General features: G+C 35.2%; 1 protein-coding gene across 14 annotated transcripts in view; it reads left to right on the top strand.

Annotated features, from left to right (window-relative positions):
* Nucleotides 1-25,405, top strand: part of BCAS3 (BCAS3 microtubule associated cell migration factor) — a 553,048-nt gene that overhangs the window by 79,695 nt on the left and 447,948 nt on the right. For all 14 annotated transcript variants that reach the window (XR_006728831.1, XR_006728832.1, XR_006728830.1 and 11 more), the window contains exon 7: nucleotides 293-365. Coding sequence is in view for 11 of the 14 variants with exons in the window: in XM_045525584.1 (XP_045381540.1) it covers nucleotides 293-365 (73 nt within the window). In the remaining 3 variants the exon portion in view is untranslated. The remainder of the gene's footprint in view (nucleotides 1-292; nucleotides 366-25,405) is intronic.

Raw genomic sequence — 25,405 nt, forward strand, 5'->3', positions numbered from 1 at the left:
TCTCACTCTTGCTCAGGCTGGTCTCGAACTCCTGAGCTCAAACGATCTGCTCGCCTCGGTTTCCCAGAGAGCTAGGATTACAGGCGTGAGCCACCATGCCCGGCCTCGTTCAATTTTTTAAATGATGTTGGTTTATTTAGCTTTTCTATTTTTTGGTCAGTCAGTGTATAAAGTTTGTCAATTTATAATGAATACTTTTCTGTCTTCAGTTGTATTTTGAAATTGTGAAAATAACAAGAAGTATACAAGAATATTTCTCAAAGTTTACAGTTTGTTTTATGCTCCCTATCAGGTGCTCAAAAATCTGATAACTTTGCTGAAAAAAGACCCCTCCTTGGTGTTTGTAAGAGCATTGGATCATCTGGGTAAGGAAATTTAAAAATTTCTTTGAATCACCCATTACAGATTTGTATTATTCCAGAGGGAAAACTTTGATGTTATAAAATCTTTGTAATCGTAAGACTAAGCTTTCATAAGAGAGAAGAAAAAGGAAGTAAAACATATTTAGGGTTTTCATAGTTAGTGACACAGTCACTAAACTTACTGTTTCTCTGTTCTCTATTTTTTCGTAAGCAGGGTGATAGCTGGAGCCAAAAGAAAAGAAATATTAGATTAGAATATAGTCTCATCATTGAGAAAATGTTTTTTAGTTCATGTGTTTCTAATATAGTCACTTTTATATGATCTTTTTACAGCAGATTAGAAGTTACTATTAGATGGGAATAATAATAACTTATTTTTGTTATGTAATAAAAATTATTATTATTAACAGTAACTGACATTTGTTGATGCTGTAGCATGTGCCTGACACTGCTTTATAGGTGTTGCATAAGTTTTCTCTTTTATTCCTTACAGTAATACTATGAAAAAACACCATTCTTATTCCTATTTTGCAGTCTAGAAATACTGAGGCACTGCTTCACACAGTGGAGCTAGTGATTCAAACTCAAGCAGGCATGCTCTTATTTCCATGCTGGTTGCATTTTTGACAATGAGAGGGCTGTGGACTAAGGTGGGGAATTGTTATTAATCATAAAGTTAGATGTTTTCTCTACTTTATCCATATATTAAATGGAAATAATACTCTTCTCAGTGGTTTATGATGAATTATCAGTTTTATAGTGACCTTTTCATTACCTAATTCCAATTGGGAATTATGTTCAAGTGCTTGTAAAGTTACCATGGCCTACACAAATCATGTAATTAGAAGCCTATGGATAGGAAGTCCAGGGCTAATAGAAAGTTTTGGTGATGTCATCCGTGACCTAGGTGTGTTCTAGCTTTGACATCCTTATAATTTGACGCCTTTTTCTTTCTCAAGATGGCTACTCTTTTCAGTTTGTGTATCTCCTCAAATTGAACTCCTAGCTGCAAGGAAAGCTGGGAAGTGACTGTGGTTTTGTTTGTAAAGGAAGATGATCAAATGGATATTAAGTTGGCCACTAGCAGCTTCTGCCATAGGCTTTCAGCTCACAGTATGCACTTTAGGTCATGGGGCACTGGGGCACTGGAGAAGGAAAGAATGTGTTAATGATATAATATGGTTAAATCATAGAGTCTTTTTTTTTGAACACCAGAGATTGATACCGACATAGAGTCTTGATTATTGCTTCTTAGGGGTATGATTTGACTTCATGGGCTACAAGGCAAATTTCTTTAAGAGTAAATTTTTGGATAGAAATAGACATAAAGTGTTTGAGAATTTACCGTGTATTCAACGCTTTGCCAAGTATAGGATAAGGATATAAAATCATGGAAACCCATTTTCTTTCCCCAAAGACTTCGCTGAAAAGAAAGCACAACACATATGAAATAATTAATTAATATTGATGTTTGACAGGAATTCAGAGAAGGGAGAGATCAGTGTGCGAAGTTTAATGAGAGAAAGCCTAATGGAGAAGGAGCAGCATAAGTTAGGTCTTAAGGAATGAGAAATACTGCAGTAGATGTAGAAGGGTAAGTAGGACTTGCAACATAGATTATAAAGCTATAGTAGTGGAAGAGAAACTGGAATAAATACTTAAGAATTATGAAGTTGGCCAGGCATGGTGGCTTATGCCTGTTGACGCCAGGAGTTCAAGACAAGCCTGGGCAACATAGTGAGACCCTACTTCTACAAAAAAATAAAAAAAATTAGCCATGTGTGATGGCACATGTCTGTAATCATAGCTACTTAAGAGGCTGAGGTGGCCAGATTGCTTGAACTCAGGAGTTTGAGGCAGCAGTAAGCTACCATCATGCCACTGCACTCCAGTCTGGCTAACAGAGCAAGGCACTGTCTCAAAAAAAAAAAAAATGATGGGAGTTTGTGACTTAGCACTAAGTCCACCTGCAAAACAGGTGAAAACAACTATTGTAGTGTTCTGGAACTCAACCAAAGGCATGCAGCAATCTGAAAAGTGTTTACACTTGAGAAACTGTTAAACTTGGCACAACAACAGTGGGAATCTGTGGCATTCATGCCTGTAGTTGCTTCCATCCCACTCTACCCTTTCCCGCTTCCAGGCTTTGTTGGTGTAGAGGGTCTTCCAGGGTGAGGAAGGTTGTGAGGAATAATAGTACCCTGCCTGCTGTGCTTGGTGTTGTGGATGCCTAGCAGCATTATCTGTGAAAGTTACTATATAAGTGGCATGTGAATTTCAATGGCCAGTGGCTCCTTCAGCCTAAGGTAATGGTTAACTGAGCCTTCATGCGTATGCAGAGGAGTGACAGAAGGGTCCAGGGGAAAGAAAAATCTGGGAAGATGTGCAGATCCTTTGGCAAAGGACAACTTTGTTGACTTACAGTATTCAACTTTGTTGAATCATTCGCTGACCGCTAAGATGCATAGACACAGGGGCAATTCCCCAGAAATCAGGCTCTAAAATAAAGCAAGAATAAAATAAATAATAAAATTAAGCATGGACATCAGTAACTAATATTATGGAAGAAGACAGATTTCATAGGATCCAGAGTTGTTATGCCATATACAATAAAGTGTCTATTTCCAAATATAAAATCATGAGACATGCCAAGAAATAGCAAAGTGTGGCATACTGAACAAAAGGCAGACAATAGAAATCATATCTGATTATCTCCAGGTATTAAATGTTACAGACAAGAATTTTATAACAGCCATTATGAATATGTTCTAAGAACTCAATGAACTATGTTTAAAGACAACAATAACTCAACAAATAGAGAATCTCTACAAGGAGTTAGAAATTATATAAAAACCAAATGGAAATTCTGTACTTAAAAAGATCTAAAACGTGAAATAATAAATTCATTAGAGGAACTCAACACCATATTCAAGAAGTGAAAGTTTGTTTACTTTTCAGTTTTTCAGGTGTATGCAGACATGTGAAAGCCCCACAAAAAGGTGTGTTTGTGGAACTCAGCTACCTGCATAGCTTATCTTGCTTTGCAATTTTAAGATTCTCCTTTCCTTTTCAACCCTGCTAGCTGTATGATTAAGGAGATTTGTTTTTATAGGATTTATTTATTAAGTAGTGTCAAAAAGGAAAGGGTAGTCTGATTATACTTGGTGATGAAATCATTTACTGAGGGATAAATTTTATGGTGGTAGTGTGATTATACCTGGTGATGAAATCATTGACTGAGGGATGAATTTTATGGTGGTCATGTGATTATACTTGGGGATGAAATCATTTACTGAGTGATGAATTTGATGGTTAGGGCATTGTATTAGTTAGAGTCTTCCCGAGAAGTAGAACCAGTGTGGGTGTGTATGTAATGTAAGTTCAAAATCTGCCTGGTAGCCTGGCAGGCTGGAAACCTGGCAAAGAGTTGCAAATTCCAGTCTGAAGGGAGAATTTCCTTTTCCTCTAAAGAGGTCAGTCTTTTTCCTATTAAGGCTTTCAACTGTTTGGATGAGGCACATTCACCTTATAAAGGAGAATCTGCTTTACTCAAAGTCTACTAATTTAAATTTTAATCCTACCTAAAAAAATATACCTTTACAGAATAATGTTTAAATAAATATAGGGATACTTTTTTCTAGCTGACACATAAAATTAATCATCACAGGTATAATGAAGATAATGCTGACTTAATAGCAAGTGCTTATTTAAAATAATGTACAATAGCTTCTTTTTTCCTCCCTCCTTCTGTCTTTACTCTTTAAAATTAATTTATTTCATGGTAGGGAAATTATTCTAGGAAGAGACTTCTATATGTCTGTGTCATTTGCTAAGTTGTTTTAAGAATGGTTATTGGTAAATAAATGTAAAGAAACTTTTGAATTAAGTCTGTAAGTCATTTCATGAACTGTAGACCTACTGTATCTTTATTCCAAGCTCTCTTCTTGCCTGTGTGCTCACCTCTTGTTTTCTACCTTTCTAATTAATGCAAGAGGCCAGCTGAAAATAAGCATTTCCTTTTCACTTATTTAATTGCTGATCTGATTCCAATAAACTAAACTGTTGTGTGTTGTATCTTTGTTAAAATGTTTACTCTCAAGAAGACAGAGTCTCACTTTGTTGCCGGGGCTAGAGTGAGTGCCATGGCGTCAGCCTAGCTCTCAAACTCCTGGGCTTAAGCGATCCTCCTGCCTCAGCCTCCCGAGTAGCTGGGACTACAGGCATGCGCCACCATGCCCGGCTAATTTTTTCTATATGTGTTTTTAGTTGTCCAGATAATTTATTTCTATTTTTAGTAGAGACAGGGTCTGGCTCAGGCTGGTCCCAAACTCCTGACCTCGAGCGATCCACCCACCTTGGCCTCCCAGAGGGCTAGGATTATAGGTGTGAGCCACCGTGCCCGGCCTACGAAGACATTTTTATATGAGATTGTTTCTTGTGAGTGTTACATTATAATTGTTGGTAAATAGAATTTTTTTTTCTAATCAGAGTGATTTGTGTGTATGTGTATATATTTTAAGTTTTTCTCTAAATGTTTGTAGTAGGTGAGCAATGTTGAATGTTGAATAGAGTAGACTCTCTAGTAACTACTGTTGGGGAAGAAAAACTTTTTCTTTGCTCTCTTAAATTCTTTGGTGGGGGGGACCCTGCAAATTAAACTGACAAAAGACAGATTAGCAAGAGGCCAAAAAAGTCAGATTTAATTATATATGTACACATAGAAGTTTGCAAAGAATTGTGACTTAAGGTGGATTATATACCATCTCAGTATGAGATGGGGACGCAGATGGGCAGGGGGACACATTTGGGAAAACATGACATCTTAGAAGGGGAGTGGGAGAAAGGGCACTTACAGAAAAACAAATCTCTTTTTTTTAATGTTACAAATGACATTTTGGAAAGATAATTGGGTCCTTAGGAGAATAGATGGAAGATATGATAGTTTTTTGACAATGTCTGCTTGGGTGTGGTCCTGGAAGAGGGAATTTATGACAATTGATTTCTTTTGGAAGGCCCTCCTTTTAGGTAGATCAAGGATATTAGGAACTCAGTGCCATCAGCTCAAAATAAATTTTTTTTTTGCCATAGTGGTTTATTCTAGATACCTTCACTCAAATTGAATATAATAACAGAGAAATCTAGCTGTAAATGAATTCTTTTACCATCTGTTTCCCAGGTCCTGGGATTAAAAAAATAAGTTATAATCCTAATTTTTTATGAGGCACGTGTTTGTTGACTATGCTAAAATAGCACCAAGGGATGGAAGGAAAAGTAAGTTTTGATGAATGCCTGCTATCAATTAGATTTGTAAAATTTTTTTCTGTTATGTAACCTCGTTTAATTTGACGAGGAACTTGTAAAGGAGACTGTGTTATTCTCATTTTATACATGAAGAAACTGAAGCTAACAGAAGTTTAGTCACACAGTTAATCAAGGAATTAGGCCTCTGCCTGCCTCTTTCCACTGACTATACTGCTTGTCATTATAGAGGGCATTCCTCCGTACATACAGACCTTGCTAGTTTGTAGATGGGACATGCCTGCATCGTTAAGGGTGCCCCAACCTTCAGGTTTATGTATTTACACTTACTTTTCTGTTTTCTGACCAGTTGTTCAGTGATTTTCAGAGGTAATAAACATTTCTTAAAAAAAAAAAAAAAGGTAGGAGGTTAAGTTAGGAGTAATTAAGCAGTTTGTTTATCCCTGCTCTGGTGTTTAGTTGCTTTCTTATAAAAAGACAGGCTTGGATTAGATATCTCTAAATCTCTTTCAGTTGAAAGATTCTGGTGTGTAGATATTTATCAGGTTTTTTATTTTTTAAAACTGTTGCCTTTGTAATCAAAACACATAGCATTTAAGAGTCCCATTATTTATCTTTAAAAATACCCACATAATGTAAATTGTACTAATATAGCTGTATTTAAGCAGTACCTTCTTTTTTTTTTTTTTTAATTTTTTTTTAAAGGGGCGGGCTGTGAAGCCGTCCACCCCTAAGCAGTAGCTTCTTAAGAGGATTTTTGTTAGGCATATATTTTGCTGAAATAGTTCTGCATAGTGAAATATACTTTTGTTGCTGTTGTTTTAGTTTAATTAATTAATTATTTATTGTTTGAGACAGAGTCTCACTCTGTCGTCTGGGCTAGAGTGCCGTGGCATCAGCCTAGCTCACAGCAACCTCAAACTCCTGGGCTCAAGGGATCCTTCTGCCTCAGCCTCCCGAGTATCTGGGGAGTACAGGTACGCACCACCACGCCCAGCTAATTTTGTCTATTTTTAGTAGGGACGGGATCTCGCTCTTGCTCAGGCTGGTCTTGAACTCCTGAGCTCAAGCGATCCTCCTGCCTCAGCCTCCCAGAATGCTAGGATTACAGGCATGAGCCACCTCGCCCGGCTGAGAAAATCTCTTAATCTGAGAAATCATATGTACTGAACCTGGGTGTTGACATCCTCAAAGCCAGTGGGGCATAAAATCTCATGACATCCTTCCCCTTTTGGAGAGTTATGGGATGTGCTGGTTGCTGTCCATCTCCCTGGCAAATGCTTTATTGAGCACCAGGTACTTTAGACTTTGTCAGTTGTTTATATTCACATCTAATACTGCCTGTTAAATTATTCTTTGGAAAACTTAAAAAGATTTTCTTTTGATGTATAATTTTTCATTTAGAAATTTATATTGCCTTTTCAAAGAAGATGGGAGTTGCTATGGAAAGTGTTAAAGTCAAAATAAATAAAAATATAGAGATGAATTTCTATGCAAGATGTTGTATTTGGGAATGCATATTAAACAGAATTGCAATTCAGGGCATATGCACAGATTGGAGTGGCTTTTGGTAAATCTGAAGAACAAAAAAAATAAGGTGGGAGAGAAATGCTACATATTGTTTTGGAAGAAAACTCATTGGCACTATTGAAGTTTTCGGGAGCTGGCATGCTCTGAATGGTGAGTGACAGCAGTAGTCATGGTAGTTCATTTCAGCAGCTAATAGGTAAAACTAATCTTAGGGTTATGCCAGGCCGTTTCAGCAGACTTGCAGAGAATTCTTGGAGCAGGTGCTATGTGCCCCAAGTGTTTTTTTTTCCCTTTGCCCCTTAACTTGGTTTTAGTTGGGTATAGCAAGAATGACCCAGTTCATATAATCAGCTCTTAACAAAAGAACCCCAGTTTTTCTTATTTTATCCTTTATAAATAAACACATTACATTTAGCTCAAAATTTAAAGTACTGCCTCTTACTACATTGATGACAGTCATTAAAATGCTATTTATTTAGGTATTGTATTGTTTTGTCTTATATATTTTTTGTGTATGAAAGAGACCACACCATAATCATTCCAGATAAGTCATTTAAGCTCTTGGAAAGGGATAAGGTTTATTGTGTTACTGATCCAAGAACTAAGGCAGTACCTTATGTAATAATTTGAGGGAGGGAGGAAACAAAGTTCATTGTGTATTATATGCTAAACACTTTCTAGAATGTAGCTGTTTATGGTTAGGTTCTTGCTGGCTATGAATAATAGTAAAAGAGTAACATTATTCAACAGCTGATTGCAGACCCTGAAGAATATATAATCCAATATACTATGATCACGTTATACACATCATGTGGAAATGTGATCTTTACGTAGAGAGAATCATAGAATATTGGAAGTGGAAAGGACCTTAAAGATCATGTGATTTAACATGTTACAAATGAAGAAAGAGGTTAAAAGTCTTGTCCAGAGACTCCCACCATATCAATATGGTGGGGAGAAATTCTTCTAAGAATGATAGAAAATTTATCTCAGTTGGTTAGGAATTCCTTATCCCTTGCTAAATAAACACCCTGTGGCCGTTTCCAAAATTGGATCTCAAGAATCAGAAAAACTAAAAAAATTTTTTTGCCAAGCAAAGACATTAAAAATTATAAGATTATCAGTTCTTACTTTAAATTTACATTGAGGAAAGCAAAATAATTTTAATAGCTAAATAGAAGCAATGACTTAATTTCAAAATTAAGGCCTATTTATTAAATAGAATACATTGCACCCGATAGGTAGTACAGTGTGCACTATTCAGTCATGGGTGTACTAAAAACCCAGACATCGCAACTATACAATTCATCCATGTAACCAAAAACTACTTGTTCCCCTAAATCTATTGAAATAAAAGAATTAAAAAATAGAATACAGTTAGTTCACAATATTAATATTTTTCTCATTTTGTTACGAGCTGCCAAAAATGTCATCTTGGATTGGCAGAAGTCCATGGAGTGGTATTTGGAGCCAGTCCCCTAAAGCTGTAGTTGTTTAGATGCAAGTTAAGCACAGTGTCATGGTCTTGAAGTGGTACTGAAATGACTTTATTTCAGTCTTTGTCTAAAGTAAATGAGTTATGTTAATTAGAAGCAGAAGGAAATTGCTTGGGATAATAGGTATGTGACTTTTCTTTTTGCCATGAAATGTCCCAGAATCCTGACATATAACACTTAGTGTTTTCAGTTTTGCCTGATTTTTATTTGTTGTGTTTGTGAGGTCTGATGGAATCTCAGTTTAGACTGATAGTACTTCTGTGGGCACTCAGTTTTCCAGTCTTTGCTGCTCATAGACATGGACTCTTCCAGCAGTTCCTTGGCAACAGATTCATGCACCAAGTCTTTTACTTACCTGTCTCTCTGGCATTTTTCATGTCTTGTGTGGGTATTCTGGCTTTTCTTGTAATTCTCTGCCATGGCTCTGTGGCTGTCTTTATTGCTCAAAGAAAGGCTTTTACATCTTTGGTATACTGTTATGCTGAGAGCTGCTGCACTGGCATAGAAATTTTTAATGAGATGGGTTAGCATACTAGGGGATCCAATAACATGGATGACTCATGGGCCTCTGGGCTTTAGTATTAACTTAGAACCACTAAGGCTCCAGTACCTACTAGATATGATTTCTGTCTATCTAATTATGGATGTAGGGAAATCTTAAGGCAATAAAATGACATTACTATTACTTCTATTTAATTATTTTTTGTCCTGTGGCTTAGGGATATTTTTTATATATCTTGAAATGTTAACACTGCCTTTAGTAAACAAGAGACCCTAGCATAAATGTTAATTATGCACATTTATCATAACCCCAGTTCACTTATTCATTTAAAGCCAATTTTTAGCTTTCCTGTGGTGATAAGGCAAAGAGCCAGGACACTACACACCTGACTCACACTTAATACAGTTTTAAATCATAGGCGGGACATATCTCAGTGGGAGGTTAGAGTGATCTGTTAGTTTAAAGTGATATACAGTATGTAAAATTATAACTATGGGAAAGTTGCATAGGTATTTATTTATTTTAAAATGTAGTGTTTGAACTACGGACACATTTGGGTGGTGTGTGAGATCATATTTGGCCGACATTATATATTTTCTTATTACTGAAATTGGTACACATCTCAAAAGGCCTACCAAAATTGTTATGTGCAGGTGACCAATCTAAAGAAACATTGGCTTAATTTTTTGAACTGCCTTGCTGGCCAGGTGTGGTGCCTCATGCCTGTAATCCTAGCACTCTGGGAGGGTAAGGCAGGAGGATCACTTGAGGTCAGGAGTTCAAGACTAACCTGAGCAAGAGCAAGACCCCATCTCTACTAAAAATAGAAAGAAATTAGCTGGGCAACTAAAAATAGAAAAACTTAGCTGGTGTGGTAGTACATGCCTGTAGTCTTAGCTACTTGGGAAGCTGAGGCAGGAGGATGGTGTAAGCCCAGGAGTTTGAGGTTGCTGTGAGCTAGGCTGATTCCACGGCACTTTAGCCTGGGCAACAGAGCAAAACTTTGTCTCAAAAAAAAAAAAAAAAAAGAACTGCCTTGCTTGCTATAATATGATACATGTATTTCTAAAAATATGTGCTCTTAGGGTTCTGACTGGAAACAGATAACATACTCAAATATGGGTAACTTGAAGAGAGTTTACATAAAGTAAGATGTACGGGAGCTGAGACCTGTTTTCTTTTTTTTTTTTTTTGGGACAGAGTCTCACTCTGTTGCCTAGGCTCGAGTGCCATGGCATCAGCCTAGCTCACAGCAACCTCAAACTCCTGGGCTCAAGCAATCCTCCTGCCTCAGCCTCCTGAGTAGCTGGGACTACAGGCATGTGCCACCACCATGCCTGGCTCATTTTTTCTATATGTATTTTTAGTTGTCCATGTAATTTCTTTCTATTTTAGTAGAAACGGGGTCTCACTCTTGCTCAGGCTGGTTTCGAACTCCTGAGCTCAAACGAACCGCCCGCCTCAGCCTCCCAGAGTGCTAGGATTACAGGCCTGTTTTCATTTCTAAGCAAGGAGAGAGAACTCTTAGCAGAACCTGCAGAGAAAACCATATGAAGAACGTTACCTACAGAAAATATGGCCTGTGGGAAAGAGATTCTGCCTACCTGCAGTAACCTGACAGCAAGGCATCTCATTTCTCCAGATGCCTTGCATGGGGTGAACCCAGCCAGAAGTCAGGGGCTGGGCTCTGAAGATTCAGAGAGCCCACCAATGTGAGCCATATGATATGGATCAGTCTCCCAAGGCAAGGAACAAGATGTTGAGAATGCAGTATGTATTTGGAGGGGCAGCATACTTACATTCTGCAAAATGTTACGTGAAAACTGATAGAAGTATGTTTGGTGAAAATTTATGCAACATTGTAATCAGAGCAATAATTGTAATACAAAATTAGGACATTTAAAAAGAAGTTTTAATACTAATAAAACAAATACTAGTAAGTAAAGGATTTTATGTAAAAAAGGCAAAGATACCTTGATGGAATGGGGGTGTAAAGAAGAGGTGGGAGTGTTAAGTTATGGAGAAAAGAACAAAATGGACAAACACCAGGGAATAACACACTTTAACACATTGCCTGCCACCCTAGAAGAAATTTTTTTTCCTTGGGGTTACAGTGTTTTATTATGAAAATAGAATAAAAACTTCAAAAACAAAATGATCCTTTCTAATTTAATTAAAAAATGTTAGTTTTTATTGTTTTCTCTGTGTGAGTTGTATTCAACCTGAAAAATAGTTCTTATGGCTCCCAAGGTGAAGAGATGTATGAATTACTATGTTTCATGAGGCCCCAGGCTCAAAACTAGCGTGAATTAAATACAACTCACATGGCAGTCAATGTGTTAAGCACTTTAAAGCCTGAGCACATGGTCAAACTGAGCCATGAAGACCATGTTTTTTCCTGGTTTTCTGTATTCAATTGATCTAGTGTACTTTGTATTCAATTGCTGTTAAATTATAGCACAAAAGAGTAAAAGTCTGTAAATTTTATTTATTAATGCAACTTCTCTGATATACTGACATCATTCCTCACTGAGAATCATAAATTGTAGCAGCAAAGATTATAATGTATGTGTGCATACACACTTTTAACAGCTTTATTGAGGTATAATTGACAAGCAATAAACTATAAATATTTAATGTGTGCAGTTTTATATGTTTCACATGTATTCACCTAGGAAACCATTACCACAAACAAGGTTATGAGTATATCTATTTTTCTCAAAACTGTCCTCATGTCTCTTTGTAATTCTTCTCTCCTGACTAGCCCTTTTCTCCTAGATAACCACTGGTCTACTTTGTGTTAGTATAGGTTAGTTGGCATTGTCCAAAGTTTGATATGGATGGAATCATACAATGTGTACTCTTTTTTTGGTCTACCTTCTGGTTGCTCAGCATATTTATTTTAAGATTCAACCATGTTACATGTATCAATAGTTCATTTTTATTGCTAACTAGTATCATATAACAGTTTTATTATCCTTTTACCTCTTGATGGATATTTGGGCTGTTTTCGGGTTTTGGACTTTACAATAGTGCTGATATGAACATTATATTCAAGTCTTTGTAGAGACATGCTTTGTTTTCTCTTGGGCAGATACCTACAAATAGAATGGTTGAATCACATTTTATTTTCCTTTTTCAAACCCCCCGCCTCCGAATCACATTTTAGATGTACGTTTTGCTAAGTGGTTGTGCAATTTTACATTTCTAGCAGTAGTGTATGAAATTTCCAGTTCCTCTATATCCTCAGAAACACCTGGCATTGTCAGTCTTTTTAGTTTCAACCATTCTAACTAATATGTAGTGTTGTCTGATTTTGGCTTTAATTTGCATTTTTACAGTTTTTCCTCAGTTCAGTTAACTCAGCATTCATATTGTCCTGTTATTTGACTATTCTAAGTTTATGAATTTCTGATTCATGACATTGTTTCGTACCTGCAATTGTTTATTTAGTTACAGATTTACTTTACATAATAGCTCTTGAAAATCAATACTATACTACTTTACATAACCCCCCTTTTTTAGCATAATGGTTTTTGCACATAACACAGTTTTAAATAAATATAAGTAATATTTCTATGTAAGATTTTGAGCAAAGACACTATTGCCAATTTAATCAAAACAACAGTTTCTAGTTAGAGAATATCATATCAAACAACTTTGATATGTACACTGTTTTCATTTATTAGTATTATAGGAATGCCTTTCAAGGAATCACACTTCCCAGTCACACCAGTCAAGGTTCTTGTGGAGTTCCCCCTCACTTGAATCTGAGCTTCTTTGTGAGACTTGCTTTAACCAGTAATATGTCAGTAGACATACCAGAAATGCAACTTGGTAAATGTTTTCATATTGGGGTTTGCTATGTGAAACTACCATTGTCATTATCATGTGATGGTGAAAGACCATATGGGAGAAGAGATCCAACTGCCCTCGCTTTCTGAACTGAGCCAAGCCTCAGCCAACTCAGAGGTAGAATATAGCTGCATGAATGAGCCCAGGAGAGAACATCAGAGGAACCACTCATCCACTTCTCAAAATGTGAGAAATAAATTAGTTATTGATCTAAGCCAGTATGATTTCTAGTGGTTCATCATATAACAATTGATACAGGAACCATATTAACCATATTTGTATTAGAACAAAGAGTTTTGCTTATATATGCCTGGTTTAGAGGGTTGATGTGGTAGTACTGTCACAGCTCCTTAATCTGTTGTTCGCAGTCAATGTTTCCATGTGTTTTAGAGCACTCTTGATTTTAGCTTTTATTTTGTCTTAAGCTATTGTGTGGTTTGAGGGCAAGGGTGTCAGGAGTCCCAGAAAGGTTGAAAAATTGGTGAGGGTAATGGAACAGAGAGTTACAAGAGAAACAAAGCGAGAAAACTTTAATCATTTAGCAAAAGATGGTCTTGTAAAGAGGATTGAAAATGAATGTAGAAGAAGAGAAATGTATTTTCTTTATAGTTAGCTCACTCTTCCGAATTGGTTGTGTGTCCTAGGAAATTGTATTGTCTCAAGAAGTAATCATAGTGTTTGGGAAATGTAAAATGTACGCAGTGAAAACCAACGGTGGATTAATATTATCAAACTATGAGAAGGCAATTAGTCTTTCATCTTGTGCTTTTTTTCTCAGAGATTCTTCTTTTATGGCTATATCAGGTTTTTTTTGTTTGTTTTAATTTTAGTATCATAGTGTTGAGGAAAAGAAAATTCTCATTTATGATCAAGGCAGCGGCAGGTTTAATGTCTGGTGAGGGCCCAGTCTCTGCTTCTTCTGTAAGGTTGCTAATTTCATTCTTGAGATTGGGAAAGCTCCACCCTTGTGACCTAATCACTTCTAAAGTCTCCTACCACTTAATGTTATCACATTGGTGATTAAGTTTCAGCATCTGAATTTTGGGGGACACATTTAGACCATAGCAGCTGGTAAGGCAAAAAAGAAGAAAGCGTTTGTGAAAGGTTTGCTTCTGTACAGTCTGATTCTAGACTTGTTAAGAACAAAAATTGACCAAAAATTTATTAGAATGGGATCATCTCTCTGGCCATTTTACCAGTATATTTCATGTAGCAATGTTGCAAAGAGGTATATTTTCCAATAGCTATATCTAATGCTTTTCTCTTCTCTCATCTCTCCTGACCTATTGGCCTGGAAATTTAACAGGAGTTCCTAGAAGTGTGACATAAAGAAAGATCACCACAGGATAATAGTCTATAATGTATATTTGAAGAAGGAACCTATAAAACAAATCTTGGCATGATGATGTTGGGTCTTCAGTGGCAGCTTTTGTAGTGTTAGTTGAACAGAAACTGTACCTGTAATGGTATTTTTGTTTAATGTATCATGTTTTGATTTTGTGTTCTTTAATTTTCTTCACAGATAGGTTTAACCTAGGGTTGGTATTCCATAGTATTTATTGATATTCCTGAATCCATTAACGGAAGTATAGAATAATGGAAGGGACAGCAGTTTTGGTCACGCAGACCTAGATATGAATTACTAGCTGTATGAACTAAATTATTCAATAGTTTTTAGGCTCAGTTTCCTTATTTCTAAAGTGGGGCTAATATATAACTACTGTGCATGGTTCTTGTGAGAATTATTAAGTGAGGCAGTGTTTTCAAGTGTTTATTACAGCCTGGTACATATTAAGTACACGTCATATTATTTGGGTCAGAAAGATATGAAGAGTAGTAAGATAGTATTCTTTACCAGGAATTTCTTTCCATATGTATTTATATAACTTTTTTTTGTGTGTGTGGGGGGATCTTTGCCTCTATGACTGAGAAATGTGACTGTACCCACCACATGCGGTGCTTGTGCTACAGGTTTGTCTGTCTTAATGGCCTAACCCAGTATTATATCTAGGGGTCTTTACTTTCACTGGAAAATGGTAATTTGTTTATATTCCCCAAAGAAGGTCATATGTATAAAGCTATATGAGAGTGCATGTGTGTATATCTTTATGAGGTATAATTGAAACATGATAAACTGAACATATTTAAAGTGTACAGTTTGATAAATTTTGACATATGTGTATACCCATGAAACCATCATTCCAATCAAGATAATAAGCATATCCATCACCCACAATAGTTTTGTCATGCCCCTTTGTAATATATCCTTCTTGCCCCTCCCTCAGTAGAAGCAGCATGTTTCTATGTAATAAGTGGCCTTGAATAGCAGTGCCTTCTTCACTTTGTAATAAGGTTTTTTGGGGAGATACTTTGCTGTAATAGCTTAAGGTGACTTTAGCATACAGTTAAAAATATAAAGGTATGAGTCTTGAGCTCAAAGTTGTTTTTTCCTTCTGCTCTGCCACTTAAACTAAAGGCCTTGAAGCTTTCCATCTAGAACCAGTTCATAAAACAACTAAAGGGATTGCAGTTTCTCTGTAATCATTTCAGAACAACAGTTTTTTCAGCCACCAAAAAGGATGCAGTCTTGACGTATAAATAGAAAACAGATTGAGTTTTTGGCTGATATTGCTAAACTGGTTTAAATGTTGGTTCAGTCAACTTCAGGGTTAGATTACAAGATTTGGAAATTAAAGGAAAACCAAAGGGGAAAGAACATCTGCATAGATTCTGACTTTGTGGAATTCCATACAGGCACGCTTACTCTCCTTCTGGTGGAACAGGGCATATGTACAGTGAATAGACCTGAAAAAAGATTACCATTGTGTTATGATTATGTTAAAGACAAAATTGAGGTAGACAATTAAGCAATTCATTATGGAGACCCATGACAGTTTATATATTGAGTATTTTTCAGCAAATTTTTTTTTGGAAAATTTTTTGTTGATGTAGCTATATGGTATTTAGCCAGAATAAAACCTTGCTAAATCTCACTAATTGTATTACTTGATGATTTTCTTGTATCAAAGTATTGGGATTTGAGAAAGGTAATTTTCTTTAAGGTTTAAATCTGTTATAATCAAAGACTATATTAATATAATTTACTCTCTAAATTACAGTACAGCCTCAGTGAGATGTAAGGAATCCTTATCTGCTTTAAAATGTTTTCTATAGGTCACCTCTCCTGCCATTTAGATAGGAATCTCAACTGTTTTATTTGAATTTTTCATACTTATTCTAAGAAAGGACTTCTTTATATTCTTTCAAGACACGTTTATGGGTACCTGTTATCTGTCAGCTACCCTTGTAGTAAAAATCCAAGGCTTTGTTTTTAACTGAGGGGAAGAAGAGGAGGGATGATTTTGATCCCCAGGGAACACTTGGTAGTGTCTGGAGACATTTTTGGTTGTCATAGGGTGAAGGTGCTATTGATATGTAGTGAGTAGAGTTAAGCAACCTGCTAAACATCCTATAATGTGGATCAGCCCTTGGCGGCAGAGAATTATCTAGCTCATAATGTCGATAAGGTCAAGGTTGAGAAACCCTGATCTAAGAAGATAAAAATCTGTGTATCGGTAGAACTGACATGTTAGCAAGGAAAGAAACAATAGAGAAATGAGTAAAATATATAGTATAGTGATAAACAATATTTAAAAAATAGTAGAGAAAGTGGTTAGATAATGCCGGACAGGACAGTGGTATTTGTTGTTGATAGACATTTGGATAGTTAGCCATTTTGGTGTTTTTGTGAATAGTGCTGATATGAACATTTGTATACATTTTTGGGTGTATGTTTCTGTTTGGTATATATAAGTAGGAGTGAACTTGCTGTGCCATAGGTTATACTTTGTTATATATTTCCCAGCATTTTTTTTTATTCCATGAACCTTTGTTTATTGTCAGTATATGGAATTATCATATAATTAAAACAATTTAGAAATGTGCATTATTTCCTATGTTGATGATACCATGAGTCATATACTCGTAAGTCCTATGAGGTTGACTAATAAATTGTGATTTGAAGTCCTAGGTGTGCTTTTTTTTCATTTGTGGTCATTTTAAATATAGATTTGTTTCTTAATTTTTCTTCTTAGTATTCCAGTTATTGAGTTCTATCTATATCTATGCCTGTATCTATAGCTATATCTGAGAGAGAGAGAGAAAGAAAGAAAGAGAGAAAGAGAGAGAGAGAGAGAAAGACAGACTGAGAATCTCACTTTGTCTGCCAGGCTAGAGAGCAGTGGTGAGATCATAGCTCACTGCAGCCTTGAACTTCTGGGTTTAAGTGATCCTCCTGCCTCAGACTCCTGAGTAGCTGGGACGACAGGTGCATGCCACCATGTCCAGCTAATATTTTAAATTTTTTGTAGATATGGGATCTTGCTATGTTGCCTAGGCTGGTTCCCAACTCCTGGCCTCAAGTGATCAATCATTCCACCTTGGCCTCCCATTGAGCACTTTTAAATAGTATTTCTTAATGTTTAAAAAAAAAGTATAGGCTGGGTGCGGTGGCTCACGCCTGTAATCCTAGCACTCTGGGAGGCCGAGGCAGGTGGATCGCTTGAGGTCAGGAGTTCGAGACCAGCCTGAGCAAGAGCGAGACCCCGTCTCTACTGAAAATAGAAAGAAATTATCTGGACAACTAAAATATATACAGAAAAAATTAGCCGGGCCTGGTGGTGCATGCCTGTAGTCCCAGCTACTCGGGAGGCTGAGGCAGTAGGATCGCTTAAACCCAGGAGTTTGAGGTTGCTGTGAGCTAGGCTGACGCCACGGCACTCACTCTAACCAGGGAAACAAAGCGACACTCTGTCTCAAAAAAAAAAAGTATAAATCCAACTGTAATCATATAAAACATGATGATGATACACAAGTCTAGTTGGAAAATTTCCCTGAAAGATGGCAGAAATCCCTAATGTCATCTAGATCATGAGTGGGGAAAAAAGGGACAAATAGGAAGTTGTGAATAGTTGCTTTGTAGGAAAGGTCATGCTAAGTGAAAGGGTGGAGAAAAAAAATTTTTTTTTAATGCTGTAAGATCCCGGTTTGTGTATTTTGTGTAGGATGGTACAGGGGAGGGGGTCATGTTTTTCTTAGTTTCTATGTGTAATGGTTTTTTAGTCATACCTTAGGATATCGAGGATCAAATATTTGAAGAGAATTTGAAAAGATGTAGAAAAATTCGCTTTGGATGTGTACTTTGCTGAAAACCTTGAGAAAAATATAAACCATTTGAATTATGTTTTATGCTCATAAAATATGTTTCAAAATAAAAATTTATTTTAAAAATAAATTTTCTGGCCTCAATAAAGTAGTCGTCACAACTAATACATTAATATTAGCCTGGAGGCAAGATTTAATTTTTTCTTTTTTTAAAAAGTCTTTTGATTGAGTTATATGCTATTTTTTATTTTAACTGATTCTATCTCTTGTTAGAAAACAATGTAACAAGAGGTTTTTCTTTGCATTGACAGAATTTTATTTACATCTTGTTTTTCAAACACAACATACAAAGGTTAAAACAGTTTACTGTGAGATAACTGGCATAGTAATTAGAGCCTCCCTGTGTGGGTATTGGTGAATGTGCCTGTGGAGATAGTGATGTAGAACTAGGGACAGTATTTTGAGTGCCCCTTTGGAGTTTTTATAAACTTATAAACACTCAAACGTGTGGTATGATTAGATTTTTATCATTTATTTAGATGTAGTACCTCATATTTCTTTCTGTGAAAAATATGAAACACAATAATAAATTTGTGTATTGTAAAGTAACATCATTTCCTATTATATTTGAAACTTTATTTTCTGGTTAATCTTGTTCACTTTCTTGAAAAATTTGAAAGAACATGTTCTAAATGCATCTGTTTGTCAATTTTGTCTGTGTACCTTTCTCAAACAAGGAAATAAAATGTACGTTTATGATGACCAGAGAGCATGATGAAAACAGCTGTAGTGCATACTTCTGGGAGTCACTTGTCAAACGGATCAGCAATAGTGGAAAAATGATAATACACCACTCCACTATTAAGGATAAAACTGCTGTGATTGGTGCCATTTTAAATTATTAAACACTGTAAATGCCTTAAAGTTAATTAGAAGAGGAACAAACTCTACAAAGATAAATGTGTTTTCAATATGATTGTTAGGAAGGGTACAGTAGAAACCAGTGAATAGAGAGGAAATTTATTTCTGGCAGGACTCTAGACATGGGACTGTGGCTGAACTTTTTACCCTAATTACCTCCTGCTAATGCCTGCAGCGGTCTGGAATCAAAGTGGTGCTTCAGGCCCTGGAAATTCTCTGATGTGGCAAACGTTTGTTGTGTGAGGAGGGTTTCTTAAGAAAAAGCAGAATATTGTGACAGGATTTAAAAAAAATTTCTCAGTTACCACCCACCTCACTTGTTGCCTACAAAAATGGAGTAATTGTTTGCATCTGTGTGTGCTTTTTTCCCCCCTAAGAAATAACCGTTATAAATCAATGTGACATAGATCCAGTGAACTGAGGCTTGCCTGAGGAAGGATTTTTTTGTTTTTTAAAGTTTCTCCTTTAATTTAAAATTTAGGTTACAAATGTAAAGAAGTTACTTTTCATAATTGAGAAGAAACATTCACATTTTTAAGGAGAATTTGGATCTTGAAGGGTGCTTTTTAAAATGAATTCTAACAACTTTTGTAGTATGAACTGAATAAATATTAAATTGCTTAATCCTGGAAGTAGATGTGGGAATTTACAATTTCCATTTTTAGCTCTCCATCCAACTGGGATTAGAACCTAAGAAATACCTCCCTTTAATCTCTCTGAAACTTTACATCATTCCATTTATGTGTCATAAAATTTCTGGACTCTGTACAAGTTTTTTAAATAAAAAGTATTAGTTCTGTAAAAACCACCTGCTTTTCAACCTCTGCTTTTAAAAGCAGTGTTTCTATACTATGTACAGGATAAGCACCATGACCACCATTTTATATATTCTATGAAAAACCAAATTTTAAATAGTCTGCCCTTATGCCATGTATACCTGTGCTAGCTTGTATCTCCAGCTCCATTCCTTAACTAATACTCTTGAAATACTTTTTAGATAAGCCTTGAAAAACACTGTTGTTTTGTAGTACAAATAATATCATGATTTCATGTGAGTGGAAATTCATTTTGGCAGTCTTTTATTTAGGTGTCCAATAGAAATAATGTTAATTTCTAAAGGTAGAATGCTATCAGTTTTCTTGATCCTGGGCAATAAAGAGAATTTTTATTCCTCATAATGAAATCTTAAATTTCTTTTGAGGTTGTGTCAGAAATTCACATCTTACTGTGGTTATAAATCGCTCCAATATAACCTCAGCATTTTGCATTTTGTGTACCTTTACATTGCATATGTGACCATTCATATAGTAGTTTTGTGAACTGTGAAAGATGGCTATTTCTTTGAATTACCAAGTGACAAAATTATGTTACAAATTATTTTAATTTTTTTACTACATGCTTTTAAAAACTTTTAATCTGTGATAAGACAATTATATATTTTCATTTCATGTATTTTCATGTGTTATTTCAAAATTGTAATTTTTCACATTACATGTAATGTATTTCTTTCAGAACATTTGGCTTTGTCATTTGACTCTCTTTTACTTTCCCCTCAATTCCACCAGCCTTTACAAGAGAAGCCAAATAAGAAAACATTTTCCTTCTCTGTTTACTATGAAAAGTAATATTTTATGGTAATAATGCTGTTAAAACGTGAAAACTCCTTATTTTTTTCAGCCATACTTACATCTTTAGGCATTTGGTATAATTTAATTTATACTTCACTGTAAAATAACTTTACATATTATCATGAGAAGTATTTAATGTCTCATCTGCCATTTTTCTGATTCTGATACCACAGGAAAGAGAAGTTATACTATTGTGGTTTTATCACAGAATTATGCAATGTGAAAACATTTAGGTAAAATGAATGTAAATATTCTTCCCAGTTTTCAAACAAACATATTTTATGTTGTAAGAGTAATGATTTTGCTGTATTTTAATAATATGTCAAATTAGAAATATAGATTTAAAACAGGATATTAAATTGTACATTAAAAATACACGAAACCTTAGATTTTCTGTTATCATCTTAAGTATTGATAAGGGAAATAATTGACAAGTATTAGATTTTTATGCATATCCTTCTCTAAAATATTTCTTATTCTATTCTAACAGGTTATTCATTGATTTTGAAAAATAGATTTTAAGTATAATCTATTAATGTTAGCTTTAATTCATTTCTCAATGTTTCTGAAATGCTGTCATGAAACTTTTGGTTTCTTTGAAATGTTTAATGAAGTGGTTTCTGTTGATTTCATATGCATGCTTAAACTTCATACACATTGGTAGATTGTAAAGTTTTAAGGTGATGCTAGAGTAATAAGAGCAGGCATGTTCTTCCATAGTATTCTGTGGAATTCACAGTGCTTGCTTGGCAGAAGTTGGTGTAATTAACATCTTTTTTGAGTTGAGCCAGACTTCAGTATCCTCATTACAAGTACCCAATGTTTTTTTAGTTAACTATGATTTTATATATATATGTGTGTGTGTGTATATATATGTACACACACACGATATATGAAAAGGTTCTGTATTTTCTTTATCATAACTAATAAGCAGTTTTAAATTATCTTACTTTTAGGGAAATAAATCCAAGCAACATTTTGCTTTGTTTTGTTGACATTATTGTTTCTATTAATACCATAACCAACTCATAATTTTTCCTTAGTATATTCTTTTAGTTTTTAAAAGTTCTTTATAATACCATAACTCAAAATTAACTGCACATGATATTTTATGGAACTTAGAGAGCTTACTTTATGATGTATTTCTTAATCACTAAGTGCAATTTTAATGTTTAGGTTTTTTTTTGAGACATGGTCTCACTCTGTCATCCACGCTGGAGTGTAATGGTGGTGATCATAGCTCACTGCAGGCTCCATCCAATTCCTGGGCTCAAGTGATCCTCTCGCCTCAGCCACCCAAGTATTATAGCTGGGACTACAGGCATGTACCACCATGCCCAGCTAATTTTTTATGTTTTTATTTTTTGTAGGGATGGGGTCTCACTGTGTCGTCCAGGCTGGTCTCTAACTCCTGGCCACAAGTGATCCTCCTGCCTTGGTCTCCCAAAGTGCTAGAACCACAGGTGTGAACCACTGTGCCCGGCCCTTAATGTTTAATTTTTAACTGGTCTGTTTTGCCTCTAGTTTTTTGTATCCCTCTGCTGGCAGTTTCCCTTATTTTGTTGTCTATCAGAAGGAAGTGATAAAATAGAAATGTACAATAGAACTTTGCTCACTAAGTTCATATATTGTCCAAGATTAAAAAATAGTTATTTAATATTTCTGCTATTATCAATATAAGCTCAATTTTCCTTTACATAAGGATTTACATAGTGAGATTTTTAGTATCCTGAGTTACTACTTTCGAACATTACATTTTAACAATTATACTGTAATTTTGACTGATTATAATATCTACTGCATGAATATCAGAGGCATATTTCTTAGTTTCTCTTCGGTTGTTTGGAAACCTGATGCTAATGAAGTCAAGGGTGCAGCTTCAATCTTCTTTTAGTTCTCTTCTGTGGTCATAAATGGATTTCCTAATCAACCAGTAAATGAATATCAGCCTTAAATATTACATATGCAGCAACTAAAATCCTTGCTGTTGTTAGAAATATTTCCCTTGATATTTTATTGCTGAATATTAAAAGTGACAGTGTTCCTTTTCTGTTTTGAAGAGTGAATCAAATATTTAAAGAAAAGCTTTCTTCTATAAAATTTTACCCACAAACATTGTAGGGTTATTAGAAGGGTTAAATGAAACAATACATGTAAAGCCTTTCTAACAATGGCTGGTATTTATCACAGGCACAATATTCAGATTCTCTTGTTGAAATTACAGAGATTATACAATAGCAACAGACATAGGACTTATTAGAAAAGTAAGATTTTCAAAAGGTAGAATGACAACCACTTTAGGATGCTAGTTTCAGAAATGGAATTTTGTCAAGTATCTCTTTTGAATTCACTTGTACTTTTAGTCATTAATCTTCTTAATAGATTTTAAAATAGATGTTTAAAAATACATTATTTATTTATTTATTTATTTTTGAGACAGAGTCTTACTCTGTTGCCCAGGCTAGAGTGCCGTGGCATCAACCCAGCTCCCAGCAACCTCAGACTCCTGGCCTTAAGCAATCCTACTGCCTCAGCCTCCCGAGTAGCTGGGACTACAGGCATGCGCCACTATGCCCGGCTAATTTTTTCTATGTATTTTCAGTTGTCTAGCTAATTTCTTTCTATTTTTTTTAGTAGAGATGGGGTCTCTCTCTTGCTCAGGCTGGTCTCGAACTCCTGAGCTCAAACAATCCATCCGTCTCGGCCTCCCAGAGTGCTAGGATTACAGTCCTGAGCCACCACGCCCAGCCTAAAAATACATTTTTTAGAGCAGTTTTAGGTTCACAGAAAAACTGAGTGAAAGGTACAGAGATTTCCCATAAACTTCCTGCCCCCCTACATTCATAGGCTCTGCCATTACCAACATCCCCCGCTAGAGTGGTTCATTTGTTACGGTTGATGACCCTATGCTGACAAATCACTATCACCCAAAAAGTCCATAGTTCATGTTGAGGCTCACTCATGGTGTTGTACATTCTATGGATTTGGACAAATGAATAATGATATGTGACCAGCATAATAGTATGATATGGAGTAGTTAAATCTTTTAACAAGTAGTAAACATTAATTCTTTTAATTTTTTTCCTCAATTCTTAATTCTTTTAATAAGTACTACTATGTTCAACATAAAACAGTGAACAAGACTTAGTCTCTGTGCTCTGGAAGCTTATACAGTAGTTCTTTTTTAGTGACAGGGCTTGTATGTCTTAGAAATGTACAGATTGCATTAACTATATTTTTTTTGGTTTGTTTGTATTCCTTGATTAATGATGTTTTAATATCTCTGAATAATTTTAAAAATATGGAAAACATCCTTGGAGGATTAGCAAAAAGTTTGTTAAAACAAACTTATTGTTTGGTTTGAACTCTATTGTCTTGCCTTTGGAAATGCTGGAATTTTTCATCAATATTGTTCATCAATGTTATTTAGAGATATCTCACATGTATATTAAATCATGAGTTGTCATATAGTATTTTTAGATGGAGTCATGTACTTTGAGGTGAACAGGAAAATTAAAATTTTCCTATGTGTTAGAGTTTTAGTTTTAATAACCTAAACATGGTAATTAATGTACTACTGCATATTAGATTGGGTTATATAGAAAAGTAATAAGAATATGTATCACTTGCTCCTCAATAGAATAATTAAAACCAGTTGAGAGGTTTTAAAATGTGCTAATTCTTTTTGACACCTGTTGATTTATCTGTTTAGTAAAGGCAGATCCTGGATTTCAATTTGGAGAGATGATACTTAAAAGGCTGACCATACTGTACTTTTTGTTATTGGGAAATGGGACTTGATAATTTCTTGGAGACTTGGAATGTTTTGCAGTATTGTCAAATGACAGCACTGTACCTTACATCTGGTGGAAATTTTACTTTTCCTGGGAGACATCCGAATAGTTGAACTATTTGGATTTGAATGGTAAAACTCATATTAGTGGAGGTGTATTCAATAAATGGATGTAACAAAAGATGGCAAACTAGCTGTTCCAAACATTCACAATCTTATGTTTAAGCCCTTTCATTCTGAGCAGATTACCATGCCTCCTACTTCACTAGGAATTTAATCCAATTTATTTGGAAATTCTTCTGATTCTTTCAATTAAGCCAGAAACTAGTTCTTTGTGGATATCAGTAAAATTGCTAACTCTTTAATGAGACTGATTAAGAGAAACAGAAGACACAAATTACTGATATCAGGAATGAAAGAAGGGACATCACTACAGATCTTTGATCAATAAAAGATAATAAGGTAATATTATATACAACTTTATGCCAATAAATTTGATAATTTACATGAAATGGAAAACCTAACTCAGTGAAGTTATTGACAAGTGAAGAACAATCAGTAGAATAATGTTGCTAGGGAGCAGTAGGCAATTATAAACAAATATTTTACCATACTTTTTAAAAATTTAGTTTTAAATTAAATTCTAAAATTTAAATGCAAAAATGTTAAAGGTTATTTTTTTTATGAAAGAAGGCCACAAAACAGAAATACAAGAACTCAGGGAAGACATGGTGAGATAATAGGATAGATGTGACCTACAAGAAGAAGTAGAAGAAAAAAAAAATCCCACAAATATATCACAGAATTGATGATGAAACTGGAAGGCATGGAGGGGAGAGTTGATAGAAAATAGAATAAAATGAGAATTTGAACAAAATGGGAAGAAAACCACAATA

This window comes from Lemur catta, chromosome 15, assembly GCF_020740605.2.
Source record: "Lemur catta isolate mLemCat1 chromosome 15, mLemCat1.pri, whole genome shotgun sequence".
NCBI lineage: Eukaryota > Metazoa > Chordata > Mammalia > Primates > Lemuridae > Lemur > Lemur catta.